The following is a 21,564-nucleotide window of genomic DNA, read 5'->3' as shown; positions in this document are numbered from 1 at the left end:
CAAACCAAGTGTGCTTGCAGGGATAAATCCTATGACAAGCAAGGAACACAGAAAAAAGGATATGTAAAACAAACAATCCCCAAACCCTGTTGAAGTGATGAATGGAGGACTGAAACAGTAATGAAATCCCTGTCCAATGTAATAAGACAAAACAGGCTTTATTAGGTGCCAGATAGGTGGCCACATTTACTGAGCCAGCAGGGAAAACACTTGGCTGTACGATTCAAACATTTTTTCTTTATATACCCAATTCCTTAGACAGTGTCTTTCCAACAACAAAACGACTCACATATTTTACATGAGCATTTTTAATTGAAGTGAGTGTATAAAATGTTAGGGTTTCATCTGTGTTCAGATTTAAAAGTCAGAATTCTGATCTCAAACGGGTGTAATACAATTGAAGTGAGTAGAGCTAACCAGTATAAAACTCCCTTGACATAAGAATTAGGCCGAAAATCTGGTTCCATACCTTGTGTATCAATTTACATACAAAACTTGAAGACAGAAACATGAAAAAAGTAGGATGGCTTCATTTATTTTTGGTCCCTGCTAAAATAATCATGGGCCAGATCCTCTACTGGTGTAAACTGGCATAGCTCCACTGAAAGAATGGAGCTCTGCCAATGTACACCAGATGAGGATCTGGCCCCATAAATCCTTCTATTCCATTCTTCCTCTGATTTGTAACAGAAATTAAGTACTGAACACTACCATACTTTAAAATATTTAGCACTCTTCCACTTCAAATGCTTGACATTATCTAAATCTCCCAACACTCTAATTAGGTAGTAAATAATTACCCCTATTTTACAGATAGGATCTTGGTTTCACTGCTCCCTGCATGTCACAGCTCAAGTAAATGAGGGGAACTACGCAGGGAGTTTAGGTGGTGGTAGTAGGTCACAAGGAGAGAATCTTCATTTGGGAGGCAAGATGCAGTGCATCTCTGCAGCCCCTACATGCAGGTTTTGGCTGGTAGACCTGTGTAGTCACATATCCACTGGCCACATCCCTCCTCCACACCAGTGACCAGCTTTGGAGGTCACTTCAGAAATAACCAGGTGCAGCTGCTTCTCCACCCCCTACTGAGCAGAAGAACCATGGTGGAATTGTAATTAGGACCTCCTGCCTCTTGCTCCCTTTCCATGCTCAGGAGGACTGGCCCAAAGTGATTTGCCCAAGGCCACAGAAGAAACCTGTATCAAAACTGGGAGTGAACTCTGAAGTTCCTTGCTATCAGATCACTACAACACATTACATCTCAAAATACAAAGAAAAATAGCATACTCCAGATTCAGCATGCTGTTTTGGTGCTCACTACAAATTCCCTTCCCTCTTCCCCACTCAGTATCTAAGCCACAGACTTTGCATGTACGCATGCTCACTAGATCCCAAGTCATTTACCATCAACACAAGATTATAGCATGAGGCAATGTCTTGTTCTCAATCTGACTGCTACTTCATAGTTTAGCACTCCCACACTTGAGGAGCTTCCAGTCCTCCAGTAGCTTGGTGCTGAATTTTTTTCTTATGTGACTTTTTCAAATAAACATTTGCTATTCCTGTGAGCTTAATGAGCGAACAGCATAATGAGTGAATTCACATCTCTGCTGAATATGCATCACTGTAGCTTACAGAGGGTTTTATACCATTTTTTTTTTAAAGGAAGTTTAGTGCTGTTTAAAGATGCCAGACTGACAGCTTGGGAGACTGGAGAATTATTTCTCCCAAGAATGTGAATAGCACAGACCTAATACAGTACAGTAATTGCTTCATCAATCCTAACCCTAAGGGACCATCTGAAAGGGTGAGCGAATACTTCAGTCTTCCTGCTAAATGCCTGGCCTCACTGCTGAGTTGCTCACAGAGCTTTAGTGTGGATTAGGTTTTCACGTGGATCTCAGACATACTATGCATACTTACCTATTTCCCACAAAAGGACAGCCCCTCAAAATCCCCCTTCAGTTCACTCTCGCCTGAGCTCATGGCAGTTCATAATAATGATTCTCCAACCAGGGAGCCCCAGGTACAAAGCGAAATTGTCACAGATCATGGGATTAGCACAATTCTCAAGCTGTATTAGAAGAAAGGGCCAAACAATCCACTTGTATGGAACAGGAAACTTGGCAACTGTTTCTGCCAAATTTTTCCACTGAGATGGGGAAGGGGAAGGAGATGGGGAATTTCTGTGAAGCTGTCAGAGGCTGTAGGCCCTGTACAGCTGTTTCGTGCCTCTGAACAGCTTTTGGGGTACTCCCACCTTTAAAGGACCATCCTTTAGCTGGGGATTCTGTTTAGCGGTGGGGGACTGGTATAAATTAAACATAAGAGTTAGTATTAATTGATGGCAAAAATCCTTGCCAGGCAGAGGAGGTTGGTGCAGCTATCCTTCGCCTCTGACCTGGGCCTCTAAAGCCCAATTCTTGAAGAGGGACTTCAAAGGGAAGGGGAGAGAATGATAAAGAGCTTGCATTTCCAACCTTCTCTCTCTGCCCAGATCAGCTGCTTTCTGCTCCTCTTCATTCATGGAGGTAGAAAGGAGCATTTGATTCAAAGGAAGAGTTTAACCAAGAGAAAAAAACAAGGAATGACAGTATACTCTCATCGACCTTAAATATGCATAACTAACTATGAGTTATGTATGAAGATTAGAAAATATGTCACTCATTTTCTAGGGGGTTTAATATATTTTCAGATATTTGATACATAGCTGGAAATGAAAATCCAGGTACAATTCACCTTTCCAAAATGAATCCCGAAACTCATAATCCGAGAAGGTCAGTGACATGAAGACTTGGAATTAAACTGCTCCACTTTGCCTTCCCCAGAGTCTGACTATATCATTCTCTCCTGAGCTTCCTGCCCCCACTTGCTAAACTGTGCAATCCAACCAGCCATGCCTATGGTTCGTAAGACATGACAGAACGAGATGAAGTTAAAGCCCTGGGTCAAACTATGAAGGCAGGATACCAGCGTTATTGTGTTTGAAATATTTGTGCTAATATTTTGCTTATTGACATCAGGGTGAGTTTACTGCCTGTGAAAACAAGGTTACAACAGAACAGAGATCCAGCCAATATAGGCAGGTGTTGGGAAAGAGTTCCTAAAGCAGTTCATCCAATGCAGCTTAATCCCAGCTTGTCTTAGTTTTGCTAACACCAGCCCTGGGCCTTTCTTTAACATGGGGTTTGAGCTATGCAAATAGGAATGATATTTGAAGATGCGGACATACCCATCTGTCATAGAATGGAACAAAACCATTTCTTATTAGTGTCCCTGTAAGGATATTAAATCTAGGCCTTCAGAGGCTGAAGGATAGCTCAGTTCGAGATAGCTCTGAGAGATCCTCCAGTTTGTGACTTTATTGAGGCATTTGAATACATTGTCCCAGTTCTTTTGTTGCTCTAAGGTTTTACCTTCTTAGTCTTCAATGTTTAATGGCAAACTCCAGTTACTGGTTATGATATCTTAGGCCCTGATCCTGCAGACTTATATGCATAGTTAATTTTGCGCATAGTCAGTCCCACAGTGTATAAGCTTCAGTGTACATTTTTGCAGGATGAGGACCTTAGCTGATTCAATATTTCTATGTGGCAAACATTTCGTTAAAGACATTTTCAAAGCAGATTTTTTGAAAACCCCATAATTGATTCAATATTTTCATTCAGTGAATTGGACTGTTGTCTCTCTCAGTGGGGGATGACATTTTAATGATGCTTCTCAGCACCGACTCAGTTTGATGATACAGACTAATGCACGGAACAGATTTGTCTTTGTAAAACAAACTTATAAAGTTGTTAGTATAAATTCCATAATTTAAAAAAATATATGTGTGTGTGTCACATTTAAAAGCTGTTTAAAGGAACACAGATAATTTAGGCCCAACTTTTTGTATTTGTTTATAAAAAAAATCAACAATACAACCACACTTTACAAAATCTAATATTAGTAGAAATATTTTCAATATTCAACAATAAAACATTGAAAATGGCATTCTGTTTGGATTCAAACGTTCCACTGCAGAATTTGCAATCCAAACTGGGCAGAAATATGGTAGTATACAATTGGATTAAAAACAATGAAACTGGCTAATTTCACTTCATCTTCCAAGGCATCAATCCAGCAAGACATTTCCTTAACTTTAAGCATGTGAATACTCCCATTTAAGCATGTGCTTACGAGCTTTACTGGATTACTGCCAGGTGCAAAAGTAAGCACTGTGACCACAAAGTATTTTACATTTTAAATATTCTTTTGGTTTAAATATTCTAAAACGTTCTTGGCACAGATAAGACAATTAGTTATAAATATATAATTTTTAATTTGACAGGGTCCCTTAAAATAATCTTTTTATGGTATGAATTCCCTTACGGTTATAAAAATTTCTGATTTCCACACCTTCTAATGGAAAATCTGATCTTCTCTGTCCTTGATTCATATCCTACAAAATTTTATTCATGTGAGTAATAGCACTGATTTAAATGGGACTGTTCACATGCTTAAAGCAAATGCTTTGTCCAGTTGCCAAGAAGACAGCTTCCTGTAGAAATGCAAATTATGATTTTAGTATATTTATTACACTTACTTTTAAATTCATTTACTCTGTCATCAGATGTTAATGAGTAGAATATATCTTAAATTACATACTGTTGTTTTCCTTTAAGTCTTCAGTTTTTCCTTCCTATGACCCCATTCTTCTTTCCTTATGATCTCACCTCCCACTGAAGGAACATTGAATAAAAACCTATCTATCTTTGGATATTTACCATTGCATCATGAAAAGCTTTTTAAAATGTTCAACATGAACTGCCATTGAGATACTACAGTGATGACCAAATTAGAAATCCCAATAGATTATAGGGAGCAAGAAAGAGAGAGAGACTAAATTAGATAAGATAGAATTCTTCTTACGTAAACTGTTTTTTCTTTATTGTCTCTTTCCTATCTTTTATTAGTAGGGACATATTTGCATGATCTTTCTCCTGAGGCATTCATCTGCTCCTGCTGCTTACTCCTCAGCTGAAGTTATAACCCTCTGTGACATCAAAACTGGCTGCTGTGGAGATAATTATGATGTGACATACAGAAGATTATGACTATATATGGGAAACAAACAGCAGGAGTAGAACAACTCTGAAGGAACAAAGATTCTGTTCTCATGCAAATACCTCATAATTTTTTTTAAAAAGGAAGAAAGGTTCAGAAAATGCTGTTGTTAAATGTATGGGGCAGATCCTCAGCTGCTGTAAATTGTCATAGCTTCACTGACTTTAATTGATTTATTTTAGACTCCTCTGTTTCCCATGAGATTATAAGAAGATAGAAGGTTGCAGTTTTTTTTTAACATTCCATTTCAAATTAAAACTCTGTAATTTTAAACCTTTGTATTCTGGGCCTCATGTATTCTGTGATTTCAATGCTACAAAATTCAACCTTGGTACAGAACTATGCAGTAGACAGAAGTTTCACTTTTTTATAAAGATGTCAAGCTTCAGAAACTAGCTGTTTTATTATTCTGAATTGATAATAATATAACAATTCCTAGTTCTAACACAGTGCTTTTCATCTGATGATCTCAAAGCTTTACAATGCGTGCTGCAGTTCTTTCCTCTCCTTTTCTGGGGATGAGAGGTATCATCATGATGTTTGGGCTAGTATTTTTCTAATGACTTGAGAAATGATTTTTGGGATGGCTTTTGTCTGTATGTATTGAATTCCCTTTCTCTTTATTTGATCCCTTCAGGAATGGTGAGGATCTGATCATGGTGGTATAATTTTGTTTGATTTGCCTATCGAGTAAATCAATCAGTACAGTCTTTGACACTTTTGGTTTTAAGGAAAAGCTAATGTTAATCTTGATTTGTAATGCTATTTTTTGGTATAATTCCAACATTCTTGTAATGTGTTTACTCTTAAGTTACTGATATGAGACCTCAACCTTAACTCCATCAGACAAAAACCTTAAGTTAAACTGATTTCTTAAAAAAACAACAACATATAAATATTAAATGTTTCATACATAAACAGTAAACAAGTAGCCCAAAGAGAATGCTATGCTTGTGACACACTGCCTCTAATGAGTTGAAGTTATGTAGTATCAACCTTACATAGCTTTTTAATTTTAACTTTTAAGGCCAGATTCACTGGTACATATTGGCTACTTTATGCCATGGAGCAAATCAAAGCTTACGAAGTGTCCTGGTGATCTGGCTCTTAATTTGCTAGCACACAAGCATGAAACTTTTAAAAACAGCTAAGTTGGAGACACTGCAATGACAGCTGGTGGCCAGGAATTTATCAGTGGGAGCTCTTGACATTGAACCAGTCTCTCTTATACCACATTAGAACAAATAGAATTACAGCATGCAAATTAGCTGTAAAAGAAGGGTGATGGTTGGTTGAGTTTCCTCTGATGTCACAATGGCCCCAGTTATGAGTGCCCTGAGCTACTGACCCCACCCCACCATAAGTCTATGTACTTATAACAACTGTTAATACCTTAAATTAATTGCTATGTAACTTTTTCAAATGTATGCATGAGATTTCAAGGAGTTTTAACTATAAGGAAAGTTTGAAGAGTCTGCATTATTCTGATAGCAAAATAATTCAGGACAAAAAAGTCTGACAGAGTGCTAAATTTCTTGAAAGACCAATTTAAAATAAATTTTAACTCAGACTAAACAAATTTACTTATAAACTCTCAGCAAATTAGTTCTGTACTCAGAGTAAGGGTTGTAATTTTGGAGCTGTTACACTGTATTCCTCAGATCAATTCCCTGTTTTAAGTACAAAACACAACTCAAACTTAACTATGACCAGTGCCTCCTTAATACAGGGATCTTTTCACCCACCACTGAAGAGCAACCATCCAGGATGACACATGGCAGCTCTTAAAAAAATCTCCACACAACAATTTAAGACAGAATTTAAAGAATTTTACATTCAGTTGGAATGTTAGGGCTAATTTTTGATAGATAGAATGTATCTCCCAGTTGGAATGTGTCCAGTATATCAGGATTTCCTCTGTCCATTAATAGTCAGGACTTTGGTTTTGCATTAGAACTGACTGACAGAAACTCCAACACCTCAGGGCCCTCCACAATAGGCAAGGGCAACTGTCAAGTGCAAACCATATTTTAAAACTTGCTGATTTCAGACATGCTCCATTTCTGTCAGGGAGAAAGAAGGAAATCCTTTACTTCGATTTAAGACAGAAGAGTAAGGATTATGTGGGTTTACTATCATAGACTTTTTTCAGTATCACACTTCCATTTAGTAAAAGCTTTTTCAGATTCTACTAATAGGTCTAAATTTTGAAGATAAAGTATGAACCAGTGACGTGACTGTGTCATGAATTCCCAGAAGACTTTAATTTTCTAAGTGTATAGTTTCCTAAATTTTGTTTTGATTATGAACTAATTCTATTTAAAACATTTACAAACCTACATTAAGAAAATGTTAAGCTAAGAACTCAGAAGTCAGAAAGTAACACTTAAGTTTGTGTATGGAACCTTAATTCTGCCTTGTGGATTGCGGGGTGGGGGGGAGCGGTAGATGTGATATCTCTTGACTTTAGCAAGGCTTTTGGTACTGTCTCGCATGACCTTCTCATAAACAACTAGGGAAATACAACCTACATGGAGCTACTATAAGGTGGGTGCATAACTGGCTGGAAAACTGTTTCCAGAGAGTAGTTATCAGTGGTTCACAGTCAAATTGGAGGGGCTTATCAAGTGGGTTCCCACAGAGATCGGTTCTGGGTCCAGTTCTGTTCAGTATTTTCATCAATGATTTCGATAATGGCATAGAGAGTACATTTATAAATTTTATGAATGACACCAAACTAGGAGGGATTGCATGTGCTTTGGAGGATAGGATTAAAATTCAAAATGATCTGGACAAACGGGGGAAATGGTCTGAAGTAAATAGGATGAAATTCAATAAGGACAAATGCAAAGTACTCCATTTAGGAAGGAACAATCAGTTGCACACATACAAAAAGGGAAATGACTACCTAGGAAAGCGTACTGCAGAAAGGGATCTGGGAGTATAGTGTATCCCAAACTAAATGAGTCAACAGTGTAACACAATTGAAAAAAACTGAACATCATTCTCAGATGTATTAGCAAGAGTGTTGTAAGCAAGACACAAGAAGTAATTCTTCTGCTCTATCCACACTGATTAGGCCTCAACTGGAGTATTGTGTCCAGTTCTGGGCGCCACATTTTCAGGAAAGATGTGGAGAAATTGAAGAAAGTCCAGAGAGGAGCAACAAAAATGATTAAAAGTCTAGAAAACATGACCTGTGAGGGAAGATTGAAAAAATTGGGTTTGTTTAGTCTGGAAAAAGAGAAGACCGAGAGAGGACATGATAACTGCTTTCAAGTACATAAAAAGTTGTTACAAGGAGGAGGGAGAAAAATTGTTCTCCTTAACCTCTGAGGATAGGACAAGAAGCAAGGAGCGGTTTAGGTTGGACATTAGGAAAAACTTCTTAACTGTCAGGATGGTTAAGCACTGGAATAAATTGCCTAGGGAGGTTGTGGAATCTCCATCATTGGATATTTTTAAGAGCAGGTTGGACAAACACCTGTCAGGGATGGTCCAGGTAATATTAAGTCCTGCCATGAGTGCAGGGACTGGACTAGATGACCTCTCGGAGTCCTTTCCTGTCCTAGGATTCTTTTATATATACACAATATGATAGATACGGTATTTTCCCACAACTTCAGATGCATGTATAGTATCTTGTAACATTGTAAAAATGGTCCAGTATAACTTTGGGAAATTTTGGTCCTTATCCTGGGGTGCCATTTGACCACTTTGTTCCACACTGCCTAGAGGATTGGGGTTATGGAACTGGCGTACTCGGTCGTGTAAGAATCATCCCAGTGGGGAAACCGGGGGGGGAGGGAAACGGATGGACTAAAATGGTGTGAACTGGCATTTAAGGGAGGCTAAAGGTCAAGCATAACCTGGTCAAAGTTTAACACAGAACATGGGCAGTCTGGTGGATGTAGTCTAGAGGAACTGGTGGGAGGCACAGTCCAGTATTATGAAACAGCAGGACTATATAAAGGAAACTCTGTGCTCAGTCTAGGGAGATCAAGACCCAGACAAGATGCGAATAGGGTTCTCTACCAAGAGAGTGGGGGAGGCAGCCCAGGAGGACATGTGGCAAGAGAGGCCCCTCAAAGCCAGGAGGAAGCTTGGAGGCAGGAAGACGAAGAAGGAACTCCAGGGAGGGGTAAAGAATGGTTTGGGGGCAGAACTGTTTGGTAAGCCCCAGAGAAAACGGTGAGGATTCAGACAAGCAGGGAAGAAAGTAGTAGAGAGTGGTCCTGGCATGTGTGAAGCAGGGAAGTCTTGGGTATAGGGCAGACTGCTCTCAAGGGTGTAAGCTCCAGGGCTTGCAGCCTGGAATAGAAGGAGGGCCTGCGCTCCCCTACAGCAATGCCAAGTAGTGGTGGGTGTTTGGGAACTCGACTACAAAGGAGAAGGGACTGGTTAACCATGGGAAAGGGGCAAAGGAAGGAAGCATTCAGCCTGGGGAGAATGAATGGCAAAAGCAGTCCTGCATCAATAGGGGTGAAAGCGGTTGGCTGGGAAAGGTCAGGGATGTGTTTTTTGTTTAGGAACATTTTGGTGGCCCAAGAAGGGGAGGATGGATGGGGTTTGTTGGAGGGCCAAATATCAACTCACCAGAGCCTCAAACCACCCAATCACCAAGAGGGAGATTGCTGACATGTGAGGAGTAACACAGTACAGAGAGAAGGGAAACTGACCTGATCTTTACCAGGTAAATGACATCTTTATAGGAAGATACCATCCTACTGCTGTTGTAAGGGACGTGACCAGGTTTCTGACTATTCAGACTGCTGTGAGTTATGCTGGGGAACTAGCCAGACATACAGCTGGCTCAGGATCGGGGGAGCTCAAAGGCCACCTTTATACAGGCACATACTCACAAGCTGTGCTTCTCACCTGTACCTGAGGATCTGGGATTTTATATGATATGACCACTGCGTATTCTGCAAATCATAATGCCCTCATTGTTAGCTTGTGCTCTCCCAATCTATTTGTGCATCCACTTATTATCTTTTGTCATATACGCAGACTGCAAGTTCTTTGAGACAGGCACTGTCTTTTCGTGTGTGTGTGTGTACACACAGTGCCTAACACACTAGAGTTTTGATCCCTGGCTGGAGCCTCTATGTGCTCCTGCAATACAAACAGATAATAATAATGAGACGCATTTTCCCCTCTCAAAAGAGAGATATTTTAATACAGTCAGTAGCCATGTACTATTCTTTTGTTTTCTATTTTTTTCTAACAGCTGCAACTCAGGTACAATTCAGCTCATGCATTTCACTTAGCTGCAAACTTAGGTGGCCTGTCTGAGAGCGAACTAACTACTCCATAGTGTGATATGTTGTGTAAAACTGGATAATTGTACACCTGTCATATAAATGACTAATGGACTCGGTCTGTCTGGTTTACACATAATACACAGAACTTTAAGATGCTGAATATACACAGAACTTTAAGATGCTGAATAACTGTATCTAAGTTTGTAGAAAAAAATATTATATTGTATTATTTGAAAAACAGTCTATGGTCATGTAATTATGCTAAATAAAATGGAAATGTACAAGGGGAAAGATTTAGGGTTGCAAGTTTAACAAGGAGACAAACCTGCCTCCTTAATGGAATGATTCAGGGAAAACTGCGAAGAGAGCTTGTATATTCTTCATCCTCCGTGTTTTCCTATGGAATGGGCAATCAGGACAGTTTTATTGAAGTGCCTAATAATGCTATGTCAATGGGACCAAAACAAGACCTGAAAAGTGTTATTGCAAATGGAGGGGTGAGAGAAGTTTGTGCCTCTTTTTGTGCTACTTTAGGATTAATGAAGGCCTAATTTTTTTTCCTGTTTTTTTATTTTAACCTTTTATAAATAGCAGGAATGTCAAGTCTTGTCTCCCTTGCTTTTTCAGAGGTCTTCGTTAGAGAGTGTAGGTAGACTTTAGTCTTTAACTAAAGGGGTGAAGGTGTTAAATGTGTAACCTTCTTTTAGAGAGGCTGCAAGATCTGGTGGATAGATCACCAGGCTGGGAGTCAGGAGATTTGAATTTTATTTCCAACACTGCTACTGACTTGCTGCATGACCTTAGGCAAGTGTTTTAATCTCTCTGTGCCTTCATTTCCCTTCTCATCCTTTCTCCATAATGTCTATTTAGATTGTAAGTTCTTTGAGGCAGAAACTGTGTCTTATTACTATATGTTTGTACAGCTCCTAGCATAACAGGTCCCTCGATCTTGGTTGGTGTCTCTAGGCACTACTGTAATGCATACAATGAATATTAACAATTTTTAAAAATAAAAAAAATTCCAACTGATTTTACAGCATGAGAGTTAACTGTTGACACACACAAAATTGTAAAACTTTCAGAAAAAAAATCCCTTCCCATCTCACTTAATCAGATTTTATTTTCTTGGTATCAGGGTTGTCATACATCTGAGTTTTCCAGTTATCCATATTTCCTGGAAAAACAGGATAGGAAAGACCAGTAGTTCTACAGTAAAAAGCAAGCAGAACCCAGTCCTTGCCTTAAAAAAAAAAATCCTCAGAAAACATTTTTGGGCCTTCTACATGAATTTTAAAGAAGCAAGGGGGTACAAACCTGTGGGGGATTTTTTTTGGTCAGTGTTTTCCTCTTTGAAGGTCACTGTTAAGGGATACCATCACTAGCAGAAGTTTTGGCCCCACTGAAGTCAACAGGAGTTTTGCCAGTGGGGCCAGGATTTCTTTCTTAGATTCTGAAAATAATATAGAGGCCTGACTAGTAGAGTGTATACAGGACTGCAAGCTGGGAACTCCTGAATTGTACCACTAGCTCCAACACTGGCTCCTTCTGTAGCTTTGGAGAGTCACTTCATCACTCTGCCTTAGTTTTCTCAATTGTAAAATGAGGATAATATTTACCTGCCCCACAAGACTGTTCAGGGTTAATGAGTTAATGATTGCTAAGTACTACTATGTAGATGCATTTTGGCATGTATAGGGCATGCTCTATCTCTTGCTGATGCAACACTTCTGTTGCAGATGTATGGGAAAAATACTGTAGTTATTTCCCTTATAATCATAACAAACCTACAATCTTCTAGCATCCGGTACACGTAAAAAAAGTTAGAGCTAACAGTAACATGGTCTTGTAGAGTACAAAGTGAAACTGCAAGGCAAGCTCTGTGAGCAACTCCTAAAAACTATCAGTTGTTCACAGCAAAGAGTTAAAAGCTCATTAACTGGTCTCAGTTTCATAATTTCCTTGAGAAATAGATTAGTGGGTGATATTTGTACTTTATAAGATTCAGTACAAAACTGGAAAGCAAACATTGCCACAGGATGCGCCCTGCTGACATGTAAGAGGGTGATCTTCATGAAGATGATTTGACAAGTAGCCTAAGACTGTCAACACAGGTCATGTTCTAGGATTCTGCTGGTTTTCCACATGATACTGAGAGAGGTTATACCATTTTCCGTAGTAAATTTAATTTGTACACTGTCTCCAATATGTTATACTTCTTAAGACTCTCTCTCTCTGCTTCAGATCCTAAAATTAATTTCATCTCCTGATCTGTGGAATATTTTTCCATGTCTAATTATAGGTGTGAAGAATTTCTTATTTCCTGTCCTTTGGCTCTTTCTGGCAATGGAGCTGTGCTATATACCCAAAAGAGAGGCAGATGAACACACAGAATTTGCAGCAGAAGCAGGAGGAGCTTAACAAGAAGTGGCATAGTGATGGTGGTCACACAGGGTGTAAAAGGAAGGGAACTGTGTGCCAGAGCACATATCTGAAATTCAGCCAGGAGTCTTGAATTCTATAGAGTAGGTCTAGGGCGACCAAAAGTGAAAGAATGGATGACTTGCGAAATGAGTAATGAGAACCAGTTAATTTCCCATCCAGGTCAGTAGATGAGCTACCAAACAGCTGTTAGACGACAGCCTACGTGAAATGAGTTGGTGGTTTGCGGTGATTAATTAGGCAGGGGTCCATGTCCCCAAAACCACCTCTTACAGTTGATAATATTCACCCTAGCACTCCATAAAGAAGCCAAGGATTAGACGGCACAGAGAGTGAATTGCTCTCTAACCCCCAGAGATGGTCCCGGAAAAGCACTATTGAAACCTATTATGGTGTGGGAGGGTGGGGAATTTTTCATTTTCCGTATCTATCTCCTGGAGAGAGTATTTCAAGTTCCATGGCTTTCACTCTGACACCTGCTACAAGGATTACATTTCTTTTAATTTAAGTTTTAAAAGCTAGAAGCTGAGCAAGTATTTCTGACTTTATATAATTTATCAGTACAGCTGGATGTTTCAGACACATTTAAAAATGAAAGCTAAAAGCCTGAGCAAGGAAGACTCAAGACTCCTGGTATGAGTCATGCTAAAGAAAGACGCCTGGCATGAGTTTTGCAGCTCTCTCTATTTCACATAAGCCAGTGCTCTAATTTTTATTTTTCAAATAGGGCTGTCAAACAATTAAAAAAAATTGCAATTAATCGTGAGATTAAAAAAAACAGTTGCGATTAATCGCAGTTTTAATTGTACCGTTAAACAATAATAGAATACCAATTTAAATTATAAATATTTTTGTAAGTTTTTCTACATTTTCAAATATATTGATTTCAATTACAACAGAACACAAAAAGTGTACATTGCTCACTTTATATTATTATTTTAATTACAAATTTGACTAAAAAAGAAAATAAATAGTATTTTTCAACTCACCTCATACAAGTACTGTGGTGCAATCCCTTTATCGTGAAAATGCAACTTACAAATGTACAATTTTTTTTACATAACTGCACTCAAAAATAAAAATATAAAATGTTAGTGCCTACAAGTCCACTCAGTCCTACTTCTTGTTCAGCCAATCGCTAAGACAAACAAGGTTGTTTACATTTGCAGGAGATAATGCTGCCCGCTTCTTATTTACAATGTCACCTGAAAGTGAGAACAGGTGTTCGCCTGGCACTGCTATAGCTGGCGTTGCAAGGTATTTACATGCTGGATATGCTAGACATTCATATGCCCCTTCATGCTTCAACTTGTAGGCTCTAAAGTAATAATAGCAACCATGAGAATAGTCTGATCCTTTTACAGGCACTTCACCAAGTTGCCTATGCACCCTGCTCTTTCTCCCTCCAGTTTCCAACCTGCCTTTGCTGAGGTTAGAGACAACCCGACAACTGTGGAAGCCAACTTGGTTCATTAGTGCATTTTTTAACATTGTTAATTGATTTTACTTTTCCCCACCTTCTTATCCCAACCCGTCTAGTCTCCATGGATCAGGAGGAAGGAGAGACACTCAAGAACTGAGTGAATTATCCTTCTGAAGGCTAGCTTCAGAGGGACAACATAAGCCTAACCAAAGGTTGGTGTGAATTCATCTAACATATTGATTCTCATTTCATAACACTGGAGATACTGACGCACTGTATCTGCTAACCTGTAGGAGGTTATTCAGAGAAGATAATATAGCCTACTGAATGTTCTACCTTTTCCAAGACCCCGCTTTAAGGAGGGTCCGGAGACCGTTGTGTCAAGGGGAGGTTTTGGTTGTGTGATCACTGAGGATGGGGAAGGGGATAAAGAAGGCCCAGAGCTGATGTACAGACACAGGGGCTTCCCATGGATATCCCTGTGCCTCAGTATCTGCTGGATTCTAGAGCAGAACCATAGCCCATGCCATAGTGATGCCAGCTGTCCCCCCTCCACTCCGGCACACGTACATACTCTTGTGAGATCATTAGTTTTCCTTCATTTCCCACCCACAGACCCCCAATCCCTGCCGGTATTCCCTGAATGTGGTGCTAGATATTACTGTGGTATCTCCAGGTGAATTCTCGCTTGCACAAGGTCATACAAGTCGTCTATGGCAAAGCAAAGTGCAGAACCCAGATTTTCTAGCTTCAAGTTCCCCGTACAACCATTAGAACATACTTGTTCAGGAGTATGTATACATCTTAATGGATCACTGCCATGGGGAATGTTGATGAGTAACTCTTGCGTTGCTGCAAACCTTCATCTAGCGAAGCAAAACCAATAGTGAAATGATCTAACAGAAACACACCAGTGACTCCACATTTCGTGTTTGCTGCCTGTCTGCCTTTTGTTAGGCAACCTATGATGCCTGGAATTTTATACGTATGATAGGTTTCAGAGTAGCAGCCGTGTTAGTCTGTATTCGCAAAAAGAAAAGGAGGACTTGTGGCACCTTAGAGACTAACCAATTTATTTGAGCATAAGCTTTCGTGAGCTACAGCTCACTACATCGGATGCAAGTGAGCTGTACCTCATGAAAGCTTATGCTCAAATAAACTGGTTAGTCCCTATACATATGATAATTTGTCTATTTTTGACTTTGAAAGCTACTGAAAGAAACTGAAGAAAGTGTGCAGTAGCACAATATGTAACTTAATACCGTTGATTGCTAGAGTTAATGGTGGAAGATCACTTTTAGGTTCTAGTCTATTCTTAGACAGCTCTCTGCACTGGCCAGGGAAATCATCTTTGCTCCTTTCTCACATAAGCTATATTTAACATGGTGTTCCTGGGCAGTGCAGACAGGGTCTACATGTTACATTCAAATCCAGGAGGGCAGCAGAAAAGAGTCTAGGACTTGCTGTGTAGAGAAAGCATTGTGAGGACAGAATTGGCAGGAAGATAGGTTTGGTGGTTTGAATTGACTAGGTGTAGAAATGTAGGGAGGTTAATTATAAGCTAAAAATAATTACAGGTTAGAAGCATTAAATAACTGGATGAGGGTATGGGTATTTAGTGTTAGTAATATAGATCAGACAAAATGGTAGGTCTGAGTGAGAATATCATTTGGGCTAATTGGCTAGAGGTAGGTAGGTAGAGGTGTGTGTGAGAGAGAGACACACCACTCATCTCCCCATTTTCTCTCTTTAGATTGTTAGCTTTTTGGGGCAGGGACCTGCCTTATAACGGTCTATACCGGTGAAGCACTAGTACATTTATAAGCATTATAGAAATAAACAATAATGCAATTGTTTTTAAACTGCAGGACAGCACTGAATGGTTTACACACAGTGTACAGGAAACTTTAATTCCTCAAAAGCTCTCTGAAAACAAATAACCCTTTCTTTGATCAAAACTTTTGGCAGTCTCAGTTGTTCTTTCATCTCTGCATGTGAGAGGGAGACTGGAACTATATATATATATCTCATCAGAACTAACAAAGCTTCCTTCCACTCGACTTTGTAGTTATCCCTGCTTGCTGCCTTGATGTTAGGAGAATTACATAAAGCAGATCTCCTCAAAGCCAATAACAAGTACTTAAAAGGGACACTGTCAAGGCTGCTTGCTCCAAAATTTGACCTACTTTCCCTCCTTCTCTGTATTTGTAAAATGCATTTAATTCTCCCTGTGTTTTTTCTCAAACAAATGTTTCAATGTTCTTTTAAAGACTCAGCACTGACAAGCAACCCCATAGGAACAGTATGTGCCTATCTAAGGGAGAGGAAGGAATATCAGAAAGGAAACAAGGTTCAGTTTCAGGCTTTCAATAAAGAGGCCAGATTGCCCCCCCCAAGATCCATTTTCAGAAGTTACTCCTCCATCCCATCAGGCACAGCTCTCACTCTTTGGTTTTGGAGAAGCACTAAATCTCTTCATCTACCAAGAACAAATGGTACATTAATTTTTCCGCAGCACCTCTCCATAGATTGTCCAACCAGGAGTTCTGTGCAGATGGCTCTGCCTTCATGTAGATCCCCTGGGAACTGCACATTCTGGGGCGCAGTTCCCCTCTTCTTTCCACTGGAGGGGTAGGGGGGAAACGGAACCCTTCCTATGCCAATGGAAAGATGTGGGGAACTCTTCTCCTCAGGACCCCTTTCTCTGGGCTTTTCCCACAGGAGTGAGCAACAAAGTTTTATTTTTTAAATGATGAAAATCCCTTGACAATTTCCTTCTAGAGCACCACAACTGCTTCCCCTCTAAAACACAGGGAGCCTGATTCACTTCGTGCCATGCAAGAAAACCTCTAAGCATAAATTGCAAACTCACCAGGGTGCACAGGGTTCATTGGTTTCAATCTAGAATAGATATATGTGGGAATATATGTAGATATCGGTAGGAAGGGGCTTGATTTTGTATAACGGGCCTGTACAGTCCTCATTTGGGATGACTTGCAGATCTTACTCATAGCTTCACTCCTCATGAGTGATGAGGGAACCCTGTAATCACAGTTTCTGGAGTTCACTTGCCATTACATGGAATTAGCTAGGAAAGTTACCAAAATTCAATCTGAAGATTAATACATGTAATACTCCTTTAGATTATTAAGTAGAATTAAAGAGGTGCTACAACTTTCTAATACTGATTACTTTTACCAAACGGGTAACAGCTATCTTTGTTTCAAATATAAGGAAAAAGAACCACTTTGTCTGTGCATGATACACTTAAAATATTTGACTGCATATTCTGTCTTCGTTACATCTTAGAACTCACTGTGAGAGAAAATAGTTTCCCAATATGAACAATTATGACCATAAGGGAAAATATTTGTATCAAATATTTATTGTGATGAACACAATGTATTTGTCCTTAACTTAATATCCTACTGGTATATGTAAACACAGAGCCTGTAAAGGCTATGATAACACATATAAAATAAGTTGTGGCAGGATGGATGTGATAAATAAGCCCTGTAGTAGTCTAGTCTAATTTAATCAAAGATACTAATCTTGATTTACATGACATTTTATTACACATTATTCATTGCTCTTCCCTGAGTACACAGGCAAGACTGTTACTATCTATGGGAAAACAGCTACACTTGGTATACAGAACACATCACTGCCTACTGTAGATTTTACCAGTGCCAATTTTGCTCAACAAAAGAGCAACACAAAACTGTTAATAAAGACTCTCTATATTGAACAAATGCTGCAGACAATGCAAAATGTAGGGGCAGTTATACAGTACTTTACAGCATGGAACCATTTTGGTGTCCTAATTATTTTTCAAGCAGTAATGTACGGGAAACAAAGGTGACATGAATAGTCTCACAGAGTCTATTCATATGAAATAAATCATCCATGGAGTGAGCTTTCTGATCACATTTGACCCTGAAATGCAATTTGACAAATAAGTAACATAATAGAAAGCTCAACAGTTTCTTGCTGAAGTTTCCACTGGGAAGCAGCTGTTCAGTTGATCAGTCAGCCTATAGAAAAGCCTAAACAAGGGAATGAAATGTTATCATCCTCAAGCAGCAGATGTCTCTAAATGCAACTGCCAGATTGGCAAATCTGATTAACTTCATGGAGTTCACATATAAAGCAATGTACAGCAACATAAAATGTAAAATTCCAAACTAGCGTGAGAAACAAATGTAATGAAGAAACTACTAATACAATCGAACTGAACAGACATTAGTCAGAATACCAGACAGTTTAGTGAAGGTGACATAAACCACAATTCCTACATTCCTGATACAAGCAATAAGGTACAGTAACTCAAGCTAGTAAAATGCTTTCACGTTTTCATTTCACTTGCCATCTGCAGACATCCATAGCCTTCTAGTTATTCTGTATGAATAATTTCGATAATATAAACACATTCCCAAGGACTCTGCTTCTTCACTATACTCTTCATGCAAGTTTAAGTAGCTTATTCTCTCTTGAGATATACTCATAGGATCTACAAACACTAGCAGGAGTCACTGCACTTATCAATAGGGAGCCCAGGCCCCTAGCTATATCTAATCTCATGGGGAAAAAATGTTGTTAAACTAGTAGAATTACATTTTCCATAATGATCAAAATATTTAGATTGAAGAAAGATGGGACTACATTTTCAAAACATTGCACCTGATTCGGTTGTGCAAATCCTCTCACTATGTACATAATTTGCAACTGAACTCACAATTACATTTCAGCCCAATTACATTTGGGCATGCGAAACCTATTGTGCCCACAAAAAAATGAAAAAGATACATGCATGGTCCTGGTACCATGGCCATCCATTTAAGAATACAACAGCATTTGCAACATAGTTAGGGCATACCTTTCATCCACATATGTAGTCTCCTCTTTAACTCATATCTTTTGTTGTTTGAGGCTTGGAGAGAAGTACATGTTCCCTTCCTACTCCTCCAATGTGGTCCAAAGGTGAGCACAATTTAAAATAATTCTAGTTTTGTGGCTATTCAAGTCTCAAATTGCATGCTTAGTATATGCTCTTAGAAAATCTTACCCATTATGTTGAAGAGAAAAAACCTCTTTTAGTCTCATGTCCAGAAATATTATGATATTGAAATGGTATTTTTTTTAACCAGTCTGTCACACAAACAGAGTACAGTTGTCACACCTATGATACATTTCAACTGTCCCATAAAATCAGACTAATCGGTGCAATGAACATAAAGCGGGGGGGAGGAAAAATGACTCAGTTTATAACTGTATGACACAGTAAAAAACAAAACAAAAAACCCCCCAAACCACCATCAACAACAAAAAATGTTACATTTCCACACTTACGGCTATCATAGCATATATTGCCCAGGGCACGTCCTGTCTGAAGCAACACTTCCTGGTCTTTGCAGTTTAAGAGCTGCACCAGTGGAGGGATCAACCCAGCATCCACACATGAGTTCCGCATAAATTCTGCGAACAACAGAGAGATATTTAATTAAAGTCGAGTTATATTGGTTTGATCTTTTCTAGTTAACACAAAAATTCATCTTTGGCAAAAGGTTTTCCTTTCCAGATTCCCATCTTACACAGGCACTGCAGCTGCCTCACTCTATGAAAATAAATGTATGTCTGGCAAAACAATCTAGTTATCAAAAAAGATTCCAGACAAGATGGTCAAATTCAGAATTCTGGCTACGCTTTTCCCATTGCTCATTGATTCATCAGAAATCAAGAGTGTTTTAATTGACTTTCATGGAAACTAATTTAACATCCTCCAAATAATCACTGAGCATGTTTTGAGAGTAATAAATACAAGGAGAAAAGAACAGACTATTGGCAACATTTGTTCTCCACATTTGCAAATTAAACAAAATGTTAACTCCTCTATTAAGCAGATTTAAGACTGCAGCATTCCTCCTCCAAAATGAACAGCCTTATCTGTTTTACTAGATTATCTAAATTAAATATAAGCAGAAATGGAAGCTAAATTTCCAATTACCTGAAAAACAGTTGCTACAAAGGATAAACGCAGGGAACTAACACTGAGTAGCAAGCTGGGTACTGGATATCTCTACAGTAGGGGGGGAATTAGAGAAGTTTAAGAGGCCAAAGTAACTTTTCACAGTCCATACGGCCCCACAATGGGGGGAAAACCAGATGATCCAACCAGTGGCAGATTCTCTTACCCCTATACTCCTTCTCCTGCCATGTACCCAGCTCACAGGGGGCCAGGCTATAATCTTACTTACAACAGTGTCAATCAGGAGTAATTCCACTGGAGCCAACGGAATTACACTGATGTCCGTGAGGTAAGAATTGGTCCTAGGAGTTGGGTTGCACAGGATGCACACCCCATTTGCAGGGCTCCTGCAAATTCAGTCCCTTTCCTTGTACATCAGAACTACAATGGTTCTGCTTCCCGGCAGAATTCCCTGGCTAGCCTGGGGTCCGGATTTACCTATAAACAACTGAGAAATGTAGGCACCAGCTATCCATGTTTACTAATCTTGCAATATCTTTTTTTCCTATGAAAATAACATTAGTGCAGATTTGACCTGTCCGTATGTCCTTACAGACTTTGACTGTCATGTGTCGATAAACAGATGAAAACAGACTTGTATAGGTCAGGTGGAAGACCAATGGCCAGCACAAAAAAACCCTAAAACATAATCTGGCAAAGCTGTAAATAAATGCTATGCTAAGGAGTCTAATGTCAGCACAGTGCACTGTCATGTACAAGATCCGAGATCACATCCGTCAGTCCCTTACATTTATCTATCTTTTCTTGCTTTTGCTATTTCTCATGCCATTTTAATTCACTTCTCTCTTTTCCTCCTTCAGTCTCCCACGTTCGTTTTCATCCCAGTTTTTCTTTATTGGATCTATTGTTTTCTTTCCCCTTCCTCTGCTTCGCCCTTTGGTAGATCCTCCCTCTCTCTTCTTCTCCCTTCCATTGCATACCCCATCCTCTCTCCTCCTCAACTTCTCCCCCCCCCCATCTGTTTTACCTCCACAAAACCAACTGCTGTCTCCTCTCCACTGAAGGGAAGGTTTTCTCTCTTAGCTTCACACATTGTGTTTGGGGGTGGGAGGAATAGTATTTCATTCTTCACCCCTTCCTACGGAAGAGGAGTAGATTTCACTGTCACTCCCCACTCATGTGAGAAGGGAAGACAAACAGAATTCATGGCCCCCTAGTTGTAGTGAGGAATAGACTTCACTTCAACTGAACAAATGTAGTGAGGCGTGGGGTGGAAGGAGCTGCTGGCAGCAGTACTACTGGTGTGCAACCCCACTAGAAGATGAAGCAGGTCCCCTGGAGGCCTT

The 21,564-nt window shown here is 39.4% G+C and overlaps 1 protein-coding gene across 5 annotated transcripts in view; it reads right to left on the bottom strand.

The window, feature by feature from the left end:
* The window catches only part of RAP1GDS1 (Rap1 GTPase-GDP dissociation stimulator 1), a 155,201-nt gene that overhangs the window by 43,045 nt on the left and 90,592 nt on the right, over window positions 1-21,564 (bottom strand). For all 5 annotated transcript variants that reach the window (XM_048846605.2, XM_048846606.2, XM_048846607.2 and 2 more), the window contains one exon: window positions 19,582-19,707. In XM_048846605.2, the coding sequence (XP_048702562.1) occupies window positions 19,582-19,707 (126 nt within the window). The remainder of the gene's footprint in view (window positions 1-19,581; window positions 19,708-21,564) is intronic.

This window comes from Caretta caretta, chromosome 4 (genome assembly GCF_965140235.1).
Source record: "Caretta caretta isolate rCarCar2 chromosome 4, rCarCar1.hap1, whole genome shotgun sequence".
Lineage (NCBI taxonomy): Eukaryota > Metazoa > Chordata > Testudines > Cheloniidae > Caretta > Caretta caretta.
Note: the sequence above shows the minus strand (reverse complement) of the source record. Positions and strands in the feature narration are given on the sequence as shown.